This window comes from Aulostomus chinensis, chromosome 11 (genome assembly GCF_037954235.1).
Source record: "Aulostomus chinensis isolate RoL2024-O1b breed Wild chromosome 11, RoL_Achi_v1.0, whole genome shotgun sequence".
In the NCBI taxonomy this organism is placed as follows: domain Eukaryota; kingdom Metazoa; phylum Chordata; class Actinopteri; order Syngnathiformes; family Aulostomidae; genus Aulostomus; species Aulostomus chinensis.
The window spans coordinates 25,092,457-25,118,843 of record NC_141330.1 but is presented as its reverse complement, the minus strand read 5'-3'; the positions used below and the strand labels follow the sequence as shown (position 1 = coordinate 25,118,843).

At 41.9% G+C, this 26,387-nt stretch overlaps 1 protein-coding gene across 1 annotated transcript in view; it reads left to right on the top strand.

The window, feature by feature from the left end:
- zfpm2a (zinc finger protein, FOG family member 2a) overlaps positions 1–26,387 on the top strand; it is a 121,702-nt gene that overhangs the window by 25,506 nt on the left and 69,809 nt on the right. The window contains exons 2-3 of the mRNA XM_086219161.1: positions 5,947–6,105; positions 13,448–13,549. Coding sequence (XP_086075287.1) covers positions 5,947–6,105; positions 13,448–13,549 — 261 coding nt within the window. The remainder of the gene's footprint in view (positions 1–5,946; positions 6,106–13,447; positions 13,550–26,387) is intronic.

Here is a 26,387-nt window from a genome sequence, read left to right as displayed (position 1 = left end):
TAAATCATTTGGCAAGAGCCGCAGTGAGAAGAAAACCTTAAGAATACTTAACTACAGCACACTGGCCATTTAAAGTGCATTTGTTGCCCCAGCCAGAGAGGAATTAGTGAAGCCCATATTACTGGAAGACAAGCTTTGTGACTTTTATGGACCAAACGCTGCACCAGGGTCCGCTTGGACGTGTGTGTGTCTGTAAACTCTAGAGAGATACATTGAGGCGGGAGAGTGAAGCAGGACCCAGCTAACTCCACAGAGAAACTGCCTGGCATCTGCTGAAGCCCTCGGGCACGCTCAGAGGTGCCTCCAGCATTTTAATGGCATCGTCAAATGCCAGCATGTTTTCATGCCATTCCAATTCAAATTCATTGGATAAAGAAGTAAGAGCGTGTTATTCCCCTTCAACAGTCCAGACAGAAACACTGGGCGCAACAACACAGAACTTAGCAACTCCGCAAACATGCCGGGATCCAACGTTGTGTCTGATTGGAATAAGATACTTGACAAAATTATATTAACATTATTTGAGAAATGGATGTTAAGAAAAAAATTGGCATCTTAGAAAATGGCGTTACTCTACATCTGTGTAACAAGCTGTCTTTAAGAATGGCCTAACGGTCAAAGTGACCGCAATACTTTATCCCGGCTGATGGGTGCGTCTCACTCTTCCTACGCAAATGTACAGTAATGTAAACTTAGCGGGCCATCGAAATGCATGATGTCATCTGATTATGCTCAGATGCCTTGTCATATTCAGCACAGCAGGCTCACTTGAGTGTGTGTGTTCCTCTGTCTGTTCACATGTGGGTTTTGCAAGGATGTGAATACATTTATTCTTCCCCCAGTGAACCCGCCCTCCCTCTTTTTCACCGCAATTTCCAGACAAGCGTTGGTGCTGAGTTTTCAAGCAGTTTGTTGACTGTTGATTGTAAGTGCCTGAATTTAGGAAGGCAGCCATTTCTAATCACGAGAATTACATTGCTTAGCAACCGGAAAATCAAGTTAAACAATACCATTGCTTATTCTTGGTCACAGACTGCAGCTTTGAGAACACATCAGTCCTCTTGCTCCTCCCAGCACTAACATTTACACATATGTACACACAAGCATAGCCATTTGCAGACAATATACAAATGGTAATTCACTTTTGACTTGTGTAACAGCATTAGCTCCACATTTAGCTTTATCACAGAGAGCACAACTTGGAGAAAGGGGCTCTTTTTGTGTAAGATTTGCGCAGTATGAAAAATTCCTTTGAGGGTTCCTGTAGCATATTAAGCTATTAAGAGTTGCGTAAATGGTATCTATTTCATTACAGTGATCAAGGATTAAATTAGAGGCTTGAGCTCTGTAACATATACACCAAGACTCCTCCAAGGCTGAGGGAGCCCTCTGCTTCCCAAAGGTCATTAGAGCTGAGGAGAGAATATGGCCCCCGGTCTCTTCTTGCCTCTCTCCACTTTCTCCTCCTTCTCTTTCTCTTCCAGCCTCACTCACACTTTCCAAGCCATAGTGCAAGATGAGACCATTTTTTTTCTTTTTTCACACTTTGCTGTCAGAGAGCAAGTGTTAATCCTTCTTTTACCCCCTCCAGCTGTGGAGGTAAACAAATGAATGTATATCTAAGCCTACCTGGCTAACAGAGAACTCGCAACTTGAGACAAAGTCTAAATTTTTAGATTTCCTCCCTCGCATATGTCTGAGGAGTCCTACAGAGCATGTGTGTGTTAACCCGGATGTGAGGAAGGCCCAGTATCAGTGTTGGCACAAAGGGCCAGTCACAGGGAACGGAGTTGGCAGAGGTTGAGCCGTGTGGCCCTGTTGGATTTTCGGGCTGTATTATGCATTCATGTTTAGTCTCAGGTGCTGCGTTTTATCCCCAGGCCAGCTTGGACACATTTTCAATGGACCTTTTGGATGAAAATCTGTATAGGTGGGAGCAAAAATGATTTCCATGCTTATAGAGATCTGCTGCTTTGTTCTGTCAGATTCAATTACCTCACCTCTAATTAGGGAGCTATAGAGGAGGCTGGGTTTGTGATCCACACATCACACTGTAGAGCCTGCTGATAATGCGAGGTATCGCTATCACAGCCCAGCCACAAGCTCCCCACATTGCAGACAGCTGAAAAAGCATACCATGAAATTAGTCGTTTCGAAGCACACACACACACACACACAAACACACACAAATACACACACACACACACAAATTTGTTTTGTGCTCTTCTTTTTTTCAAAGTGTAAGTTTCAGCATCAAGGAAGGCACATCTGTTTGAGTATTTTCCTGAAAAATATGCTCATTCCACCACCTCTGTCGGTACTCTCCTCCTTCTTTCTGCTCCCCTTCCTCTGTGACTCATTAATCCTCTGTCCATCATATGGTCTCAGAGTATCACCCCATTTTATAGACTCAGCGGGGGCATTACCATATCCTTCTCCGGAGCTCCACTCTGCATGGCCGATTCCTATCAGACAGGGGCCATGGCATGAACAAAAGAGCCACTGTGATCAAGCCTGCATTCAACTACCAATGTCTCTATTAGCATCGGCCGCTCCTGCCTGCATGACTGTTTGAACAGGGCTGATATTTCCTTTTCTAGTCAGCAGAGGAAGAGCTTGATGAATGTGGATGATAGAGTTAAGGGTGGAGGGTGCGGATGACAGGATTCTAGGAGGGCAGTGATACCTGCATGCTGACCCCGACAGAGGTGACGCTCGGACAGTCTGTGCCCCCCACCCCACACACCTCTCAAATCTGGCAAATTTTGCCTCTCTCAAGAAAGTAATGTTTAACATGTGTCAGTCAGTCTCGCTGTCAGCTTTAAGAGCTGTGGCTGTTGATTTTGATCTATTTTCCAATATTCATTGATTAATTGTGCAAGGTAGTTCCAAACTGTCTGGGGCTGACCCTTTTACATGAAGCTAATCCCTTATCACAGATTATGGACACGTCAGTGATAAACATTAGGGATTTTCCATCTCTCAGATTCTTCCAACATTCGTGTTTTAGAGACCTGCAAGGGTTAAAGGATACGGGATGAAAGAGAAACAAATACACAAAGCAGGATTCTCTGTCACATCTTTTTTTTTTTAATTAGTGGTTATTGTCATTTATTGTGAGCTGGGGCTGCTTGAGTTGGTCCTACCCTCCCCCCACCACCACCACCACTACCACACCTTAGCGAAAACTGATTAGAAGTTGAGAACATTTGAGGTGACATCATTTGATCGTTTGTTTTCTCTGAGGAAATGTTAAGCAAAAGTTAATCAGAGAAAAGGAGCTCTGCATGGCATGCAAGTTGCTTGAATCATTGAATATTATACGGGATAAATAAAAAAACAAAATTATTCTCATTGGGTGTAAACACTTTTTTGTTCTGAAAATGTGTTGAAACAATTACAAGTTCCAAAATGTTTCTGTTTCATGGTGGCTTGTGTTGTGAACAGCGTTTTTGTGTCTTCTGTAATGGCCGCACCCTTTTCAAGCAGATTGCGTCGCTTTCTGTGGTGAAATGAAATGCAGATGCTCCCTCCATGGTGTCATTGGCCATCTGAACTCCAGAGGAGGCTTGATAAGAGGGTGAAGCAGCACACATTCCTCTGGCCCAGTTCGTCGGCAGACCCTATAGAAATGCACCAACAAGCGTGGGTCACACAGTGAATGTGACAGGATTTTAAACAGTACACAACTAAATATAGCAGGAACGCCACTATCAGAAAATGAGTTAGGAGTGTGGTGCTAGTCGTTTAGAAAGTCATTATTCTTATCATTGCTGTCTCTGAAATAATTTCAGGTCTCTCCATGCAATGAATACTGTATAATAAACTAAACATGTGAGAATGTGAACAAACTTTGGTAATCTACGCGGTCCCCAAGAAGTAGCCATCAGACCCCCCTTTAATGGTTCTGACTGTGCGGAGTATTTCATTTCTTCATATTCAGAAAGGCCTCCAGTATCTCTATCAGTATAAAATGCTCCATTTAGTTACTATCTGCTCGAGTGGGGAAGTGAGATGCCCTTATTCCGAGTCTATTAAACCTCAATTCTATCTCATCTTATCTACCTAATCTCTGTGTCTTATTGACCATGAAGTTTATCTTTAATCTCCCTTTACCCTTATTATCGCGCAACACTGTAGGTCTATTTTCTATGGTGCAATGGTGTTGCTGTATTTGCCTGCAACTGAGGAAGAATCGTTTAGTTGTACACACAGTTCTTATTCAGCTGTGTAATGGAATGTGTACAGAGTGTGTGTATAGAAATGTATTTTCCCGCTTTCTTGCACACTGTCTTCAATTGCCTTGGCAGGAGCTTTTAACGCCAGTCATACAATCTCCCCTTGATACTGCGATATTTATCTCTCAGTATCATCTTAAGCGATGGTAGACTCATCGAGTCACTTCACGCCTCACTTCACTCCTCGGCGAATCAGCAGAAGGCATCAGATAAGATCATAAAACTGTATCCTAATTTAAAAGCAGCACTCTGCCTCTGCAGCATCTATTAGAGACCTGTGTGCTAATTCTTTTCATGTCAGGGGCTCCTGCAGATGTAGGCTTCTACAAAGGAGTAATTCATAAGACTAATGAAAAGAGCAATCAGTTTGTGGACATCAGGGGGGTCTTTTATGAGCCTCAGTGTGGGAAGAAAGAGAAACAGGAGAGGCACACCAGCCCCACTTTCTGAACTGAAATTATTGCTTTATTAAAGCTGAGGGGGCTCACTCCCGCTACAATAGAGCAAACACACTGAAAGGTGTCGAGAGGATATCAGCGTACTCTGTTTGAGCTCTAGGATGATGCACAAGAGGCTGCAACACAGCTCACATGTGACAGGCAGAAACGGCGACAGCCTCCAAATCTTGCAGCCAGTGATGACAGCACTTTTGATATGATTATTCACTCTCAGCTCAAGATGGATTTTTTAAAAAATAATGCTGCTTTCTTGCTTGACTGTATTATTTTAAATATTTCAAAGTTTCCCATCACTTCTTTGCTATGCTAATTCACGTGCAGACACTGGAGACATGTTTTGGTGTGAAGGAGAGGTGTGCAAGATGCACATTATCTTAATAACATTCAAAGGCTGGGTGAGATGTTTTTCAGAGCTAATACAATTCAGGTAGCAGTACAGTAATTCCATCAGCGTCCTTGATTGAAGCAAAATGGTAATATGCAAATACAAAAAGAGATGTACAGCTACAAGCAAAACTCTGAAATCATTTAGATTTAAAGAAATAATACTGCACAGAGGGGGGAAAAATTAATCACACGGAAAAGTGTCTCCTTTAAGATTGCACTGGTGTATTACCCGGAGGCACAGAATGTAAATGGAAAATCAACATTGTACCCTGTGATAAGGCTAACAAATTAATAAAAGTATTTTTATTTCCTCCTCCTGATGCCTATATAGAAAGTCTGGAAAAGAACTTTTTCCCCTCTACTCCTTCTCCTTCTCCTTCTCCTTCTTCTTCCTCTTCTCCTTCTCCTTCTTCTTCCTCCTCCTCTTCTTCTTCTTCTTCTTCTTCTTCTTCTTCTGTGTGAGGTTTTTGTTTTTCAGCGAGCTGATTAACATCAGCTCGCCTTGGCTGTATGTCAGCTTGTTCTTCATAATACGCATGATCTCGGAGGGCTGTTCAGTAGCAGTAGGGGGACCTTTGTGAAAGTTTGTAGTTAAATCGCACTCTTTATTGACATGACCTTAAAATTTCTCCATACGAATATTTGACTGAAAGTCAATGTATAGTCGTGCAGAGCTGTGCTGCACTTTGAGTTGCATCTGTATGCGTAGTATCTCAACAAAAGAAACAAGGAGAGACGGATTTTTTTTGTCTTGAAAGCCTGAAGGATGTGATGAAACTACTAAACAACTCCCCATACCCTGTGTCTCTCTGCGTGCGTGTTTGTGTGTGTGTGTGCGTGTGTGTATGCGCGTGTTCCCTCAGGTCCTCTGGAGGATGGCCTGGAGGAAGAAGAGGAAGAATGCATCTCTGAGGAGAACGAGCTCATGGCCAAAGACGAGTTCTCAGTGGAGGAGAACTTCTCTGCCGAGTTTGAAACTGAGAACATGAGCTGTGAAGACATGGAGTACTTCTGCAACAAAGGTCCGCATCATTTATCTTTTTTTGAAACTGAAACTCCAAAAATTGTTTTCCACAAGAAGCGTACAATGCTCTTTTAAAAAAAAAATCCTGATGGGTGACAATATGTGAGGCACCTCTTCTGCCAAGCATCAAAAATAAGTTTAACTCCTGCCAAAGGCATCTAATAAAAATCCTCAACATGTTCAAATCAAACCTGGCAGAACTTGTATCCATATCAGGATTTCTCCGGCATCACTGCCTAGAGTCGAAACTATCCATTTTGATATTTGATCCCCGCAATCCACCCAAGAGCAGGAGTTTGATCTGAGCGCGAGATGGCATCGGCAGCACTGTGTGATAGTGCTGTGAAGGTGTGCTACGGTACACCAATGCACTGGAGAGCGTGGCACTTCCCTTTGAGCGGGTGCTAAAGCCCTGTGAACACTCAGCAGCACCTGCTACTGCTCGGAGGTCCAGCACTATAAAGCGCCTAGAAACGCCAAATGTGCCCGATTCCTCTTTGAACTCCATTTCAATTAGATTGCTTCTTTGTGTGTTTGTTTCATTTCGGTCACACCTTGCCATCACAGGAGCTAATTTGTGGTCTGCTCCAGGTTACAGTGAGAAGATGACAGAGTTGTCCCGCCTCCACCCCCCTCACCCCCACCTCTTCTTACCCCCAGGTTGTGTGTCTTTGCTACCCCAGGTGTCCCCAGTCTTACCGGCGCTTGGATGCCATAAATTTGACTTTTTAATGAAATGGCAATGCTTTGAATGTCTGCCTCTTCTTTCTCCTTTCAAAGGGAGAAATTGTTTAAAAATTATTTCTTCACACTTCTAAACTGATGTGCCTCGTGGGATTACATTATTGAAGGAAAATAAATCTTTCATGTTTCAGGTAGGCTATGCCCCAGTAATCGTATCAATAATGTCTTCCTTTTGTTCTCAGGGAAAAGTTGAACGGCACAATTGTTTGGAAATTGCAATTACCAGCAACACCTCTTTTGCTTTAGCCTTTGTCTTCAACATAATGTCCCTACTCAAAACTTCAAAGTAAGGTCTTGTAATAACCCAGTAGCTATATGAAGGAGATGGTGCAGAACACATCGGAGGTTACTGCTGCGGCTGCTGCGGCTGCTGCGGCTGCTGCTGCTGCTGCTGCTGCAAAAAAGTACAACTTCTAAAAATCTTCAAAGAACCTTGTCAGAGCCACTTGATATTCCAATTGTTTTGGATAAAACCGTATGAGGAACTGGGCCTCAAAATCTCCTTTCCCTTCTCCATGTTTGTGAATAAAGTCAACACTAAATAGCAATCCGAAATGTCAAATGCTCTTTTCAAGGGAAACTGGTAATCTGTTCCTTGTCATACACAAGCCCTACAAGTCAGATTTTTTTGTATTACTTTGCTATCTAAGCTTACAGTAGCTAAGTCTCCCATTTGCTTCTAAGACTCAAATGATGTACTATCCAAATTTTTTTTTTTTTTTTACCCGAGCATCATCAGGTGTAGCCATTTTCCCCCATGATCCCTTCCTCAATTAGATCTATTTAAAACTAATGTCAGTGTGGCTTAAATTTACCCCACTTATGTGAAACTGCAGTGAATTAAACAGGACGCAATCCTGGCAGCATTAAATGGTTTAAGTGTGTTATTCCTCGACTATAGGAGGAAAAAGAGAGCCCCTTGATTAACTAAACCCTCTCAAATGTGATGGCGTGCTGTAATTAGCCCTGTGCGGACTTGAACGTGGGTTTTAAAGCAGCCACTCATCCCATGGCCTTTATCTTCTGCTGCTTCCCGGAGAATAAGGTCTCCCGTGTAAGGTTCCTCCACTGAGCAGTGACTCTCTGGTCTTAGCTTAGCCTTGTATCTGTGTAGTCACTCTCTGAAATGGGCTTGTCAGGGGGACCTAAAACCTCCATTAAAAGTTTCAGTCTATAATAGGTATTAAAAAGCTGTAGGAACACAAAGAGGAGTACCAATTTTCATTAACATATGAAGCACTTATTAACTTTGATCAGAGTGCGGTGAAGTAGCAAAGCCGCTTAAAGGCGCAAAGGTCAGGAAGTTGAATGCCACCAAAGACTCAGCCATTTGCCTTACCCTTGCAGAAAAGAGACTCCCCCGATAAGTGCATGGAGCACCTTGACATCCCATCTTGGTCTGAGGCTCTGGAACCTCTAAACTGGGTGATGGTTGACTCCATGATCGGTTTAGTTAATGGTGTCATGGCTGGTTTTGGTGCCTGTGACAAATGTGGTTTGAGATACTGTGGCATCACACACACAATGGAAACAATGAGCATTAAAACACGTTTCAGACCAATGGGAAACGAGACAGGGCTCATATTCCAAAACCTCTGTGATATTTTCTATGTTAATGAGTTTTTACCCTTAAAATGAGGCTTTGTTCAAGCACGTCTGTGGGATGAGACCTGTCTCACAACAGCAATGAACTTCTTTCTCTCATCTTATCTTATTTAATCATTTCAGTGGTCTACAAATATAAAATTAATCCTATACAATTGGTGGAACATATTTATTTATCTTTATATATTATGTGAAAGACATTTCTGTGATGCAGTAAGGTGGGGGGGTCTCTAAAAAACCGGCATCAGGGAAAAATGTCACGGAGGAGCTATGCTAACACACCGTTACTGCACTTATGAAGAATTGGCTATTTATTTTTCTGACAGATTTGTACTTTACTCCCTACATTTTAACACAAATATTAGTACTTTCTACTCAGTGCTTTGATTTTGATGCATGACAGACAAAAACATGTAAAAGATGTAATAAGAGAAACGGATGAGAGGTTTGATCAAAGGGGTGCAGGAAATATGAATATGATGACTGTGTGGTGTCACAAAGCATTAGCCCTGATGACATGATGATGAAAGTGAACCAGCAAACACTGCTTGATAAAAAAGACTTACTTTTAAGTAGCCTGTGCATCTGTACTTTTACCTCAGTTGAATCCATTTTTCACAGTCTTAACTTTTGTATAATTTTTTATGCTACCTCTGCAAATTATATAAACATTTTGATACATGTGAATTATGTATCAAAATATTTGGTGTCCCTTCTGAGCCCAATTTGGGCATCGTATACTATTAATAATAAACTGCGCATACTTTGTATGTCAGTTATGATTTTGCCTCTCATCTTGCATGAAATGCATGATGAATACCTTGTCAGTGACACTCGACATAAAAGTTGTGACAGAATACACACGAGTGTGAAATGAAGCAGTTTGGCAGAGTTGTGGCGCCCCAGAGAGAACCAACTCTGTTTTATTATACATGGCGAGAGGGGAGGTCTGCCCACCTATCAAGTTCTCTGTGTGGGGAAAATAGGCACATATTTAAAGAAACAACCTTGACTTTTCCTTGCAACTGAAACAGAATCCTACATCAAACAATTCCTTCTGCTCGGTCATTTCACATTTATGGAGCTCTGCTTGTGAAGAGGCCACAGATGAACATGCCGACTCTACAGCAAAGATTTATGCTCTATTGACACACCCTGACTCCATAATTGTAAGAAAGATTCCTTTTTTACAGAGTGGCATCTTTTTTAATGAAATTGTGAAATTTCACCTTGCTGTTTTACCCCTTCTTTTATTGCTGGCTATCTGTGAAGTTGAGCACAGGGTGTTGCCACAAGCTGTTCCCTTTGTGCGTTCCAAGTCTTGTCTGATGACAAATGACTTGCTTAGCTAGCTCTGACAGTAAATTTACATGTCATTTCATGTGTCTCATTTCCTACATGTAAAACACCTTTTTTTGTGAAGTGCTATTACATGTTTTTTCCATTTCAAACTACAGGATTCTGTAGCTGCTAGGATGCATCAAGCACAACTAAATGAGCACCTCTTCCGCACTGTTCTTCTAAAATGATTAAATTATAAAAAAGGCAGAAATATATCATCACGGTGAAAGTAAACAGTGAAAATAACACACCCACCTTGAACCGTCAAAACAACCTCTCGGTGAGTAATTTGACTCCGAGCGGTCAGATGTTTAGTGACAAACAGAAAGTGGCAGAATTAATTACGGCACCCTTTGTGTAACGCAGAAGTCATCAGAATCTTCAGCAACAGAGGAGGAAGATCTCCTTGGCTCTTTTGCCACAGCTGCCAGTGCCCAGAATGGTAAATGTGGAATTTTAATGCACAGTTGATGCTGGAGAATATGGGGAAATGCTAATTTGTGGTGCGATAAGATGAATCGAGTCATCCCTTTAGCCCCATTTGACTCAGTGGAGGAAATTAATCATTAATGTTTGTTAAGTATGACAATCTAACTGGGCCAGATCTACATGCTCAGAGACTGAGGCAGAGTGAGATAAAGACCCAGGCTGCAGACAGGGAGGAAAACTGCCAGATTCTGTAATGATGGGAATTTATTGGCATTTAAAGAGACAGTGGCAAGGCATTTCACTAATAGCCTCCCTCCATTGGAGTGCTCTCCCTGCCACAAATTGCATGCAATTCAAACCTATTTTTCTGATAGCAGAGAAGTCTTACAGCTATGCTTGACTTTGGTGAAAAAGGTTGCTTCCTGGAATTGACTTTATCTGTTGCAGCATAATCTGCATCAACAAGCAAATACGCAATATCAACTGACTGCCACTGCTGGGGGGGATGGTAGGTATCCCCCCCTAATATTGCATTCTGAAAGTCACCAGCAAGATTGGGATGAGTTGAGAAAAGTGGCAGTGGGTGAAACTAATCAAGCCCAGACTTCGCCAACATATTGAACAGTGCAATCCTATACGCAGACTTAAAAATACTTATACTCAATTTTTCAAGAAAGTGCGACCTGTCTCTAGGCTCAGTGGTCAGGATTAGAGTGCTCTGAGCTCCTTAAACTCGCACATGAGAGATTGACATTTTCAAGGGCTTCCTTGGAAGAGACAATGCTAAAAGGGAGAGAAAAAGCCAATATGACTTTGTTGCTACCTTGCTCGAGGAATTGTTTGTGTAAATCGCCTATAAGCTTATTGACCTGAATGTGTGGCACGCTGTGTGTGACTGTGATTTGGCTCGAGAGCTGTCCTTTGATAAAGCAGCGATAGGGCTGATTTTAACAGCTCACTGGCTCCTCTTGCATGCCCGCCAACCCTGCAACCAGCAGGCCGCCGTGCTCCCTGTCCCTCCCTGTCCCTTCTGTTCTGGTCTCCCTTCTCTCACTTAAGGATCTTCATTTGATTCTGCGCGGAATGGAATCCATGTCAGGTGTGAATTATGATCTTGGTGATAATATAGAGGGTGATCACTGACAATGTGTCTCCCGTGATAAGACTGCAGAGGATTTCAATTCAAATGATGAAACAAGGCATAGTCTCTATTACCAATAATCGACCTCTGTGAATAAAATGGAGCACCTCAATCAATCTATTTCTACTGTATATCAGAAAGGACGGAATTCCTGTCATATGAAACTATGAAAATGGGTCGCTCTAGTCCTCTGAATTCCAGGGTTTATCAAACTGTAAGCAAAGGAGTGCTGCCACAGCACTTCTTACTCTGCTCTGCATTTTCCTAGTGACATTTGTGCAGGAAACTTCATCAAAGCCCTGTGACATTGTTCCCTGTGAGGTTGCCTGGGCGATTGTGTTTAAAATGCATTGCAAACTGTGTTAGATAGAAGGCAGAAAATCCTTAATCACTGCTTAATTAAGGAATCATCTTGTAGCTTCATTTCCCGGGCTGTAATTAAACACTTCCAATACGTTTCGTTACAGGGCTTAACATGTTCGCCTGAGATCAAGGTAGTGCCTTTAATGTTATCTCGCCAGCTTTTTTTTTTTTTTTTAACTCCGCTCCATTGGAAGGAACTGTTGATATACGCCTTTGTTATCCTCATCATAATACGAGCCTAGTATGCTAAAGAGGTTCTCCAGGCCCAACAATAAATAGTGGGGGAATTTAGTTGAGTGGGCTCTCTGATAATATACTGGGAGAGGAAAGAAGTGGGGGGAGAAAACGCCAGCCCAAGCAGACACTTGCATAAGTAAAACTGGGTCATAATGACCTCATGTACTGTAAGTAGGACATTTCTGCAGACTTCCCTCCAATATTACTTTTTTCGTCTTCTCTTTTAGTGTGAAGCAGAAAGCTGACATCCTTTTGGCAATGTTTGCTACCTTCTTTGATGTGAGCTATGTCAAAAAAAGAGCTAAACAAGCATGGTGTGTGTGCTTGATCTGAAGATTAACCTTACTGAGGATGGACGGCGCTGGAGTGAAGTGTGTGTCCTGTGGCAGTTGTCACTGGAAGTGTAATAACTGGGAAGATGAGGGGGTACAGCAGTGGTAAACAACCATTAAGCAGTATCCATTTATTGTCTTATGATTGTTTCTTATGTGCTGTATAAGTTGCATCTTAAAATCTATAATCAAATGTTTGCTAATCATGTCATTGCAATAATCTAAGCCTGTCGTTGACCATTCACAACTGGGTTTCAAACATCAAAACGATGAAAACAGTATGGTGACAGAGGTGACAAACCATCGACTAGCTGCCCAGAGCAGGTTTGCTCTCTCTTGAATTTGGAGACAGCCTGCAACTGGTGTGTCAGCCACGTTGGATTTATTTAGAGCACCACACAAGGGGCACTTATGAGCACTGATTTATGTACCTATAAACTTTGAGTACAAACTGTGCTTACTGTAGACATGCAAAAAAAATAGTAAGCTCAACAACCAGTCCCATCCCGTCAACCGATTTGGAGGAGGAGCCTGTTTAACAAGGCATTAAGCGCCTACATCCTGGAGAGAGATACCCAAGTATCCCTTAGCATGGTATGTCTGGGTCCCAGGACTGTAAATCAGCACTACATCCTATAACACATTCTGGTTTGCACCACAATAGATCAAACGGTAATAAATAGCCACCTCTCTCCCACACATTGCTTTCCTTCCTGTTCCATGGAGCTTCCTCCTGTTCCTGCAAGTGCTCATGGGAACCCTTTTACATAAAAGTATGCAGCTGGTCCTGGTGAGCTCACGGCAAATATACATATATATCTGTCTCCTTCCCTTTATCTCTCTCTAAAATTAAAAAAAAAAAAAAATATATATATATATATATATATATATATATATATATATATATCCATATCTATCTATCTATTTATCTATCCATACATATACAGTATGTGTGTGTATGTATATACAGTATGCATACACACATATATATGCACACACATTAAGACACACGGTCACACACAATGACAAACATGTATGAAAGCCTCACTTCAGAGTTTAATGAGATTAGATTTGTTCAAATACATAATTTACCAATACAATTTGATGCCTGAACATTAAATTTGGATTTATTTTTGTCTGCCTTGCAGGAGAAGAAGATGGAAACAGAGAAGCAGGAGAGACGGAGGTGGACGGGCAGAGTGAGAAAACCAGGCATGCTGGAGTGGGGCCAGATGAATGGGATGGTCCAAGTAAGCAAAAGCCTTTCTCTTTCCTAGAAAACATCTGAGGGTCACATGACATTTTGTACTATGAATAAAATAAAAACGTGTATCAAAAGGGAGCAACTGGTGGATGCTTTTTCTTAAGGTAAGAAAGCGTTGTGTCATTGTGGCAACTTTAGATGGATAAATCAAAAGTCTCTATGAAAAGTACATCTGCCATTCAATTTCAAGTATATTACCAGCATTAAGTTAAACAGCAGTATTATTTTTCAATCATTCATATCATACAATTAAAGTCCTTTACAGGAGACTTTTTTCAATCTTGTTTTTGCCCCTTTACTAGAAGTAACTTAATCAAAGAGATGGAACATTCATTGAACAAGATAGTTGCACAGCAATTACTACTCAGCAATGGAGTGCACACACACTGCTGAACGCACAAAATGTGATTCCTTTTAATGCATAAAATGACCTCAAGAATTTATTGCAGGTACATGCGTTTGCAAAAAAAGAAAAAAGAGAGAGAGAGAGAGAAAAGTGGATTTGGGCAAGTTGTGCTTGCTAGCTCAAAACCCCCCGGGGTGTGCATTTTATACTGACAGTGAATCAGTGTTATCGCACCTATCAGATAATGCATTTATCATTAAATTTCACATTTGCATTTAAATCTGGGGAAGGAAATGAGCATTGCTGGCTAAAGATAAGAGCGCTGGGACGACAGTAATAAACCATCACTGTGATCAGTCAGGAGACAGGGCTGAGGGGGTCAGCTCAGAACTATGGGGGCCATGACAAAAAGAAGGCATCGCATGCGGGGAAAAGGCCGTTTTGGGCAAGAAAACGCTGAGCTTCAAAATACTTCTTTGAAAAGGAGGGATGGATGTAGCATGACCAGATGTATGAGTGACTGTAATTATGCTTCCTCTTCTACTTAGCCATCAGAATGAGAATTAGAGGCTCAGAAACACACCACTGGACCGGCAGCGGAGAGACTTGAGATGCATATAGTGAGGATAGTTGAACTGCAGAGGAGGTGATGTGAGACATGTTGCCTATTTCATGTTTTACTAAACTACAGCCTGAGTGGTTCTGAGTTATCAAGTGACATTTCGGTTTGTAGACGACAACACAGTGTCCTAATCTCTGCTGTACTACATACTGAAAAAATGGCACGTCCAACTCTATATTTGTCCTGTATGCTCAGGCTGGATCTTGGCAGCTGGGATTATTGAAGAAAATCCTGTTTGAAATCAACATGTAACCAGTTTCTTAAAGTGATACTTCAGCCACAAAGTGCACTTAGCCTTCCAAGTTCTCACATACCAATAGGTGTCTTGAGCTCCCAAAGACTCTTTTTCCCTTCTAGCTTTATTACTCTAGAATGTAGAAAAACCCAGCCATGTGTTTTTAGCTTCGAGCTAATACGAACAAATTGCCTAGAAACCGCCTGAAACAAACTCTCTAGCACATCTTCCAGTATAATCCGTGTGTAGTCTGTATCCAGTCGTGTGCCCACTAATTCACAACCTCTTTAATTTGAGCAAAGAAAAGTTTCGTGCCAATGTGAAATGATGTGTGAGCGTTTGCTGGACCAGTTGGCTCAACTGAATGCGCCGACTGGTGACTCTCAGCGCTACCACGAATGAGCACAGAATCGGAAGGGTTATACTTTGGTTTTAGCTCAGATTAATGTTTGTGGATTACTGAGCTGGATAAGTGGTGCGCCTGAGTGTTTGTAAACACACATTTTTGGGCAGTTTTGCATTTGTCCTTTGCCATTAGCATCAAGCTAAATATAAGCGGCTGGTTCTTCCCGCAAAATATCCCGATGAGTTTAAGACACTATTTGTGAGTACTTGAAAGGCAAAATATGCTTTTTTTTCTCCCTGTAATGTATCAACGATCTGAGGCCTCTTTTTTCTCAATGGGCAGCACAGAGTGGGCAGAAATTAATCTTGGCGCATAATAATGTCATTCAGTCTGCCATCATGGCTGCCATGAAAGGTCATTTCCCTTTTTAATTTTTCCTATTGTGCTGGGAAAGTCAGATGGCCATGTTATAATTTGAATAAAGAGGGGAATCAGACAATCAGATAGGAACATTTGAAATGACATGACTTCCTGTTCAAAGCGATTAAAAGCAAATTTATTTAGTTTGAGACTGTCTACCCTTTAATCTCTTTGTAAATGTTCAGATAGTTCAGCATTCAAAAAGTTCTTTGTTATTCTTTGGCTTAAGTTTAAGCAGGTGTGATTATGATCGCCAACAGATAATTTTTAATCACGGCGCGTGTGCATCTGAATAGGATGTGTAATGGCCGTTACATAAAAAGAGAGTGAAGCCTTTTAATGAGGTGGGTTAACTCAGAACATGCCCACCTGCTTTGGTGATTCTATTGAAACACCTTCGTACAGTTTCCCTTTTGCTGAGTAACAACAAAAGCCTTTACAATCTACATCCTGTAATTGAACGTTTTTTTGTTCCTGCATTTCATCTCCACTTTAGTAACTCTTGTCAAGTGCAGTGTGCAATTGCTCCCTGTTCCCTGATTGTCTCTGTCTGGAGCAGCCGAGAACCATGCAGAATGACTCCATATTAATCTGATAGCTGGCTCTTCTCTGTTGTTCAGAGTGCTGGGTCTCTGATGTGGAACACCCAGCGAGTTCCCTTTCTCTCCCCTCGTCTCGACAAGTATGTCCTTAAGCAAATCTGCACACTGATCTTCTGTCTCGTGTTCATTTCTCGTCACGGCAGTTTCGCAATCAGCCGCTGATTTGGGAGATAACGTGTCATGCTATTTTATTCATTTTCACGGACTAGCGGCGATAGGAATCTGACTGTCTCTCTCATTTTCTCCCACTTGCTCTCCTCTAGGCTAATTGGGAATGGGGTGTTGTAGCTAGCTAACTCTGTTAATGAACTTGTTCCCAGCCTTATCTAAGTGCTTGCTCATGTAAACCACACCCCCTTATGAGAGTCATGAAAATCCAGGGTTTGTTAAGAGTGCTGTAATTGTGATCACTGTCATTTCTACTAAAAGGGCTTTAGTCTGTTAAATAGCATTTGCTCTGCGCGGTATTTAGTAACACACTGTCACATATGTATACTCTAATGGACCACTGAATCAATATAGGGGCCTTGAACTGTAGATAGAATATGTTTTGTATTCTGAAATTATAAGGATTTTCTGATTTAATTTTTATTGTAGATTTGCTGTAGATGATCCTGCAAAACTGTTTATTGTACTGAATGCACACATGCATTTATTCTCGACGTCACATATTTTTTTTAGTTGCAGAATTATAGCACTTTTCTAGGATTAGACTCTTCATAAATTCTTCATGATGTGTACAAGTAGTTCAGTGCGAAGGTCTCTTAACCAACACATCCTTCAGAATAAGACATTTTGGGCTCCCAGGAAATGCAGTTTGCTCATCACAGCTCATTTGTGGCTTTAAAATCTGAAAAGATGATGGTACTTTACTAACAGGAAGGCAGCAGCTGAAATGCTATTATGCTCTTTTATGGGACATGTTGGTTACATGGTTGTGGGGTCTCATTCTTTGTTATTTTATAATATAACTTTCTTTTTTGTAGTCACAGGGTTTGCAGAGGGCAGGGAGAACACCATGATTAACACAGATTATTACATACGGACATTTACATTCCCAGACACTTCTTGAACACAAAAATTTCTTTCTCTTCTACAACAGTTAAATTCTGAATACAACCAACCAAAATGATGGTGGCAAAAGTCTTCAAAACTAAACAGTGAAAGTCCCGGGACTTGACACATCAGAGACAGGACGGTGCGTGTGTGTGTGTGTGTGTGTGTGTGTGTGTGTGTGTGTGTGCGTGTGCGTGTGCGTGTGTGTGTGTGTGTGTGTGTGTGTGTGTGTGTGTGTGTGTCAGGGTGGTGGCTGTATTTCTTTAAAACCTATACTGAATTTACACATCAGAACAAGGCTTAGAATTGTAGAGTTTAGTTGGCGTAGGTTTTATTTTCTCCACCCAGTCATTTAATTTATGCCTGAAAAGTGGTCAGGAGATTTGTTTTTCTGTATTCATGGTTATTAAACATGTTATGATTTGTAAAACTGGCTTTTTATAGTTGAAAATAATTACTAGTTTGAGCCACGCCTGTTTCCATTCTTCTTTCCACGTTCAAATATAGAAACAAATAATTGGTTAAACAGAAACATAGTCAGATACAGAAAATAACCTCGCGTTTCAGCCTTATTTGACAAAATACATGTTTGAGAAACTTCAACTCATACGGCATGTTTATTTCAGTCAGTAAATAAAAAAAGATTGATGTGTGCCAAATTTCAGGGACAGTGGTGGCCCTTTAAATTCAAAACTACTATATAAATTCTGGTCCCTAAGTTATATTGTCATCTTCCAGTGCAGAGGGAGGAAAGGAGAGTGCGACAGGGCAGTAACAGAAGCAATGTGATCACCTTGTCCACAAATCTCTTCTTTTGGCTGTCCCTGACGGCCCGCATGTCCCAGCGTGCTCAGCTCCAGGTGCCAGCTGGGCATTGGCCAAGGGTCAGCTGAAGAAGTAGCCATTTAAGAATCTACCTGACAGCCGTACACAGACGGAGCACCATCCCCCCCCCTCTACACGTACCCCAAAAAAACCTTATCCATTTTCAACCCCCCCCCCCCCCCCCTTTCAAGACATCAAACATGCACATGCTGTAAACGCAGCTTCACTCAGATGTAAAAACGCTCAAGTCTCATTTGTGGCTCCAGCCAACCCAGAAGGGTATGTGGCCGAACCCCCCCCCCCCACACACACACACACACACACACACACAAAAAGAAACAACAACAAAAAAACAAAAAACAATAACCATTACAGGTTTAATGCACATATGTCATAGTAGGAGAATAGGAAGAGCAGATGGCCACGATACAGTGGCAGGTGCCTCAACAAATGTTTGCGGTCGCCTGTGCTGCTATTTATGTCGTGGTGAAACACAGACACACAAATATTTGCCAAAGGACAGTGGGGCCTTTTGTTTTGAGTTATAGTCATCGCCAGAATGAACTGGTGGATTTATCCCTCCCACCATTGGACCAACAGAAACAGTTGGAAAATAGTGACAGATGAAAAATGGAGGCCACATTGGCATTATACTGAAATTATCACAATCCTGTTCTTTAAGAAACAGGAACAAAGGTCACATCAAATATTTTGTACAGTTTACATACATTTTTGTAGCATTTTCTTTTGTTTGGATGAGTCCTTATCTTTTTTTTCATTAGCAAGTGCTCCACCAAAACACTCAGGGATATCCAGCATGATTTGGACTGATTGAAGGAAAAAAGAACCATGTCTTTCCTTCAATCATGTAATGCTAATTGTTGCAGACTGGTGATTTTCCGGTGCTGACACAGTGCTGTGGAGATCTAGCTATCCAGACAAGACTAATATTAAGATTTAGAATGACCACAATGATCGTGTGTATTTTTGTCTTTGCCATTTGGCCCTCACTGAAGTAAAAGTGAAATGGGGAGAGTGGAAATACAGAGAAAAAAACTTCTCCCACATCAACAGTCCATTTAAGCACAGTTCACTCAGGATGAATTCAGTAAACAAGGCGTTTTCTAACTTGGCATTCAAGTCTATTATAAAGTCAGGGTGTCGTCAAGAAGGGAGGGGCGAGCCAAAATGAGGGAGAGAGACAAACGGAGCACCCAGATGCAGATTAGGCTGCAGAAGATGAGGGTGTAAAAGGGATTTAATGGTAGGATGGATTAGAGAAATCCTTGTAACAATGTTAAATAATTATGGTTCCAGCCGAGATCAAAGCGCCATTGATTGAACCCCTCAAGCCTTCAGCACACGGAGTCTTGGAAAGCAAAGATTGGTAAACTAGTGCTCAGACCACTCCGGCTGCTCCAGTTAAATTGGATTGGAAATATTAGGATATAGATGAATCCTTCAGGAGGCTTTCGCAAAGCTTTTGTCACCGGAAATGTAGCTTGGGAACAGTATGAAAGGTTTGATAGTGTACTGTCTCGACAGAATCATAAGACGAGGGTGTCGCAGCTGTCTCGACTGATACCTAAGCGTTTTAAGTAGACTTATAGACACACTTGACTGTTATATCAGCAAACCGAAAACTTTCTGCACAGGCTTTCATTCAAGGTTTTATTCCCCCACCCCACCCTCGCCTTGTAATCAAGAAATTTGGACGTGCATCATGGCAATTCTCTCTGAGAATGGGAAGGTTTTATCTCGCTCCTCCAGAGGTTTATTCAAAAGTCTTCTGACAAGTCTCACAAAACATGAATGACACTGAGATATCTGATGCTGATAATGACAGTCTGTCATCAGCTGCTGTGTGAGTTCTGAGCCCTCGGTGATGTGAAATTAAATTGCAATTGTCCATCTTTTCCCCAAATAAATGTATTTGTTAGGATATTGTTGTTGAAGGCATCACCTGTATGCAAAGACACACACATAAACTAACACACACACACACACACACACACACACACACACACATACACACATTTATACACACAGATGCACAATGTGTGATTATAATGATGAAATATGCAACAAGAGATTAGACAAATCACTGTACTCCTGTGCTGCATCGCCTTGATGCAAATTTAGTCACTGATCCGCTATACTAAGAGGCTTTATGAAGGAACTTCATGGTTGTTAGTTATATAATCTAAAATAGGGCAAAATGCAATCACTGTTCTTATCATCTGAGGAAGATGTCACCATATTCTGTTTTGTATGGATACGTGGGATGTGGCACAGTGAGAATGCCCTTAATAAGATAATTCACTCCCAACCATTTTGTCTGCATATCAACTGAATTTATGTCCACTTACAAAAAAACTCACAATGGCATCTTTTTCCTGTGATTACTATTTCACACGGACAAGTCCAAAGAATTGAGCTGCAGCTGAATGTGACTTAAAACGCAGCTGGCGGTGGTGGTGGTGTTTCTGTCCCTGGGGGGCTAGTCACCCATTGCATCTTTCTTTAGCTCTTTGCATATGTTTGTTCTGCAATGCTTACTCTCCCAGGCACTGTAGCCGCACACATTTTTCTAAGAGGTATCATTGTAATTGGTTGAATATTTGATGTGTGTATTCAGCATTAACATGGAGACGCTCGTGCAAATGCTGCTAGGGGATATAATACTGGGTAAACTCAACTGCTCAACTGAAACTTACGCGCATGTGGGAATTTTCATTTGTTTTGGCCTTTTTAAATAAAACCAGAGTGTATTCGAGTGACTTTAGTTTGTAGGTCTTTTCCATGCATGAATTTGCAAGAAAAAATCTGGATGCCAGTGCTTCAGATAGCAGTTAGTTTCATGTGTGTGCACAAAACTCTACTTTCATTGAGTTTGGTGTTCTTACATTATTATTTGGCCATCTCTCCAAACTCCCAAGTCCTTATTCTCTCTCTCTCTCTCTCTCTCTCTCTCTCTCTCTCTCTCTCTCTCTCTCACACACACACACACACACACACACACACACACACACACACACACACACACACAGAGCCCTCAAACTGATGGGTATTGATATCACAACAGTGCAGCTACATGTGAAGGCCTCTCATTGGTGAACAGCTGGTCCCAGCTGGTGACACCAATTCTGCCTCCTCTTCTGTTTTTTTGTTCAAGGATGGTGGGGGGTGGAACATGCTTGTCAAGTGAATTAAAATACCAAATAATAGTAATAATAATGATAATAAAAAGTTAATAAAAAATGATATGTTCCTCCCTGATTGTGTGAGTGTTGTGGTATTCAATTATGCAATTTTCATTGGCATATTAATCATCTTTTCAACAAACAAGCCACCGTTAATTAAAGCAAAGCATGGATAAAGACGTGTTGCCGGATCATCACTCCGTTTATCACCACACGCAGACCCGCAGTTAAGTAAATTCAGGCTGTGAGATGAATTTCAATGGTCTCCCTGTTTCTTCCTCAATGTGTGTGCAGTTAACCATTTGGAGGAAGGTTTAGTGTTGTTTCAAGTAATCAACATGTAACAGACACCTCAAAGTCATCTGACAGATTTTTATATTAAATCATTTTTTGCGGCAGATCTCTTTGATTATGTATGTATGGATTTGTGTTTGTCTTTTGCCTTCAAGTGACCACATGGCATGTGTAGAGGAAGCTACTGATGCCTCTGTACACACAGGACAACACTTTCCATAGTTTGTGTCTATTTTACTAAATTTTTGTGGTCTCTGTGCTTTGCTCATCGGTGGGAGGGGATGGAGATTATTCAGGATCTGGCCTTCTCTAATCAGAGCTTTCCGCCTGTACTGTCATTCAGTAGAAGTGAGAAAATGTCTGGGTGACGGGAGCAGCCAGACAGCCATGGAAGTACTTAAGTTGTGCCAGCAGAAAAAGAACTCAAGGCATCTGTAAGCATGTCGCTTGTCCTTGTCCCTCAGTGTGGAGCAACTTTATCAGCACCAGCTGCTCACCCACTTGCTAAACTGGAGGGCCAGTCGCCTCTTAACTTAAACATAAGATCTTTGTGGTTTGAAGCACTCGGCTGCTCTGCGCCCAGTGTGGATCTGAAAGGCAAACATGACTCCAGTGTCGCCGATGCCCATCACAAAATCATACCTCATGGAAAACTTGTTTCTGCTGTGTTAGCTTGAATCTAAATGCACTCAAACAGACTGTTGCACTGGAGCACCCCCCCCCCCCGAAAAAAAACATGATGGCGAAAGAAACAGAGAGGGAAGGAAGTAGAGACGAGAAAAGAAGAGGGGGAGTGAGATGAAGATGGAAGAGGAATGAAAGAGTGGGAAGTGGGGGGAGAAAAGTCAAAAACCTCCACATAACAATGCCGGAGAAAAATCAGAACATTTTCCACCGAAAGATGGGCCATTTCCAAATCCTTGTGCCCTATCAGACAAATTAAAGTAAATCAAGCATGAAATGAAGCAGAAGAGCCCGGAGATAAGGCTCCTTTAAGTCGTTTACAGATTAGGACAGAGAGAGAGAGAGAGAGAGAGAGAGAGAGAGAGAGAGAGAGAGAGAGAGAGAGAGTGCATCTGGTCTCTGGCAGTGAAGGAGGCTAGTTTCTCATTTCACAATAGCAGCCTGTGTATAGGATTACTCTCCCCTGTCACCGACATGAGGAGCAGTGGGGGAAAAGATGTCCACAAAATGTGTCTAAATATGTCCCCTCAGAAATGTTTTGGAGCAGAAACCTCTTCGTGTTGTCCAGATGTGATGTGATAAACAAGCATGTTGGACGCAGAGCTTGACCCCGTGTATCGCTCTTGTTTTGTTTGTTATTTTAGTCGCCTCTTCACCTTTTCTTATGCTCAAGTGGCTTCATCAGTGCGCGGCTTAAAATTCAAATGAATTCAGGATTGGCTGAGCAGCATCACGTGATTGTACGGCTGTCAGCTCCTATGCACATGTTAAGCACGCCTCAGATCAGGTTTGGGGGAGGTGGGAAGAGGAGGTGTTGCACAAATTATATTCTCAAAATGTGATTTTGTTTTAATGTTGCATGGCTCTGTAAACTGGGTTGTTTAATATGTACATCACTTCTATTTCCTGTCTTATATCAACAGATTAATTGCTGTTTTATTTTAGCACTCGCAAATAATCAAAACATAATTATGGAGCTAGTTGCTCATGGATGAATGATATTTTGCAGTGTATACACACACACACACACACACACACACACTCATTCATGCATGCACACAAATTCAAGCAGGAACTGAAAGACTCCCCTCCACTCTCATACACACACACACACACACACACACACACACACACATGCACCCACACAAGGCAAGGGTGCTCTGCTCTTTGATGCCGCCCGGAGAACCCTAGCTGGATTTTGTTTCACTCCGTTCGTGTATCTTTTCTGGGAGTGATGAGAGGTGGGCTTGGCGGCGGCGCACAGCTCGCTCCGAGAGAGACGAGAGCTGGCCCCGTCACAGGGTAGCTGCACTCCAAAGCTGCGACCTTGACCTTTCCAGCCCAAGTCCTAGGTTTAGCTCCTTTATCACGCTATCTCCAGGCATTTAAAAATACTCCTGAAACTCAATGATTTAACCCGCTTTTACGCTGTTCACATCAAAACTGGATGAAAAAAAAGCTTAATCCATCTTATCTGTTGACTGTCAAACTGCTCCGGCTAAAACCTACTCACAAAAGACAACTAGGTCACCCAGGAAAAAAAAAAAAAAAAAAAAACAGAATTCCCCGTTACCCAGGGGAAGTTGCAGCCTGGTAATTGACTTGGGAGGAGATTCAGGAGCACTTAAAAATAGTCTCTTCCTGAAGTGAACTGCAGAATATCGAGACTTGGAGGTAGATGTGTTTACTTGTGTTCTTTGTTAAAAAGCTGTTTGTTTAGACATTTCATCGCACAGTCTGAAGGTTTAAAAAAAAAAAAAACAATCTCAACTTATATCTCCTTCCAAATGTAACTATTTCATGCCATGCTGTGTTGTATTTATGAGAAGACATAACAGACAAAGTGGCAACTTCCTTTAGCAGCTTTTTATCCATCAAATAAATGCATTCCCAGTGAGCATACCATCAATTACTCATTCATCCTGACACACTTTGGTGGAGTAATGTCCTTTTGATGGTTCTGAAATTTTAAGAAAAGCATTTAAAATAATCAGATTGCAGCAGGAGTGGTGTGTGTCCTCTAGATGCTGTAAGCGATAGGGGATATCGTTGCATGAGGACAGTCATTCTTTAAGTTTTGCTGTCTCCCTTTACATGCTATCAATAGAAATTGCAGTGCTTCTCTAAAGATGGATGTCTCACAGATTGTTGTCAGCAGGCCCGCTGCTAACTTCGCCAGGCTTTTGATGAAAGGAAGTACTTGACAGCTGGTATATTTCAATTGTTCAATGACACCAAACAACCGTCTCTCTGTTGATAATGTACTGCGGGAGCAGGTTCTTGCATGTGTGTGAGTGTGCGTGCAGCAAGTTCACATTTCTCAGTTTTTTCAGTTCCAGCTTAACTGCAGTTAAGGTTCAGTGTAGTCATTTGCTGTTCTTATCGTTGGCGGAGATCAAGGTCACATCCATATCCAAGTACAACTGCTGTTGTTAGATCTGACTATTTCCCTGCTGCATTCCATCTTTTTGACTCCATAATGCAGGTAGAGCCAGCCGTATATATTTAGCTTCAAGCTAATGGCAACTGAAGGCTATCAAAAACAAAAGTGCCCAAAAGCATCAACCTCTTAATTCAGATCTTTTTTAATCCAGATGCATTCTGTCGAATCCACAAATACTTAAAGCTTAAAACATGAAACACTTGTGATTCTCCACTACCTTTAATGAGCATGGGCAAGTGAGTTGGTTCAGCTGAATGTACCATTAGGTCAAGCTCGGAGCTGAATGAGTGCTGAACAGGAAGTGATAGAGTTTGTTTGTTTTTGGCTCAAATCAAAGCCTTTTGGATTACTGAGCATATGGCTAGATAAAGAAGATGTAAATTATGCTGGATGATGCGCTTGCTAGTTTTCAAATGGATGTGTTTGGGCAGTGTTACTGTCATAAACTGCAAAGTTTCATAAAATATCAGTGTACGAGGTCACCTGGGGGTTTCAGAATCATCCATTATCATTCTTGTCTGGCATTGGTGTTGAAACACCTGCATTCCTGGCAGCCTCTGACCAAACAATATTTTGTTGGCATACAATGGTGGGGGGTGAGTGCCTTCAATCTACAGAACCCCCAAACACCCATGCCACCCCACAACCCCCTGCTCAGCCCATGTGGATTGTAAAAGCTAAAATGCTCTAATCCCCATTTAACTCTTTCCCCCCCAAGCCTGGAAACAAGTCTGGCCTTAAGAGGCAAAATCCATTCCCCCCCTTTTTCTACACACACACACACACACACACACACACACACACACAAACATACAAACACACACACACACACACACACACACACACACCCCTCCTCATGTGAACAAACTCATGGGGCGGCTCGGACACTTCGGTCAGCTAGTTGCTCCTGCTGTTCAAAGGGAGTGGGGCCAGAAGCAGACACATCTAGGTGGGTTGAGGTGGATGGAGATGGGTGAGGAGAGTGAAGAGGAGGGGATGTACTCGGCTGGTGGTGGGGGAGGGGTGGGGGTTGGGGGGGCTGTTTCAGTGTTTTAAAACAAGTGCCTTTCTCAGAGATAATAGTGTGAGCTGTGGGTTATAAATGTTGCATTTTGCTCAGTGGGACCTGATAATAGCGGTTTGGGTGGTGGGGGGGGGAAGTTCATCGCTCTCTTATCAAAGCTCTGTGACATTTCTCCTTCAGCTGTAAAATTTCATATCACATATCTGCTATAAAGATGGCACCTTTTGTTGAACTGATACAGTGCATTCCATTTCACCCCATATGCCTCTCTCATGGTATATTAATTTATAGCCCATTTGCTGGCTCTATAACACGGCCTATCAGTTGAGATGACTGGGATTCAGTAGGACATCTCTGAATTGCCACGCACAGGTTATTGAACTTTGAACAGCAGTCATTTATTTGCTTTGATTCAAAGGCACTGCTTGATATCAAAAGGGATCGTCTGGCATGTGAAGCTCAGGCATATTTCCCTACTATCCAGTCTGTCGTCCTTTGTTTCCCTATCACATCCGCCTTCGCCATTATTACACTCTTGACTTCATAAGAATATAAACCTCAGAGTAATCAGGGTATTTTCCTAGGGCTGTAGGTGTTTGTTTTTTTTTTCAAACTTGAAGTTGGTTCTTTGAACTAGTTGGAGAAGTCAAACTCATGTTGGAAATGACTCGAGCAGGTGCTTCCCTTTAATCTGCAGTCGCAGTTTGATGTTGTCATTTGTCAT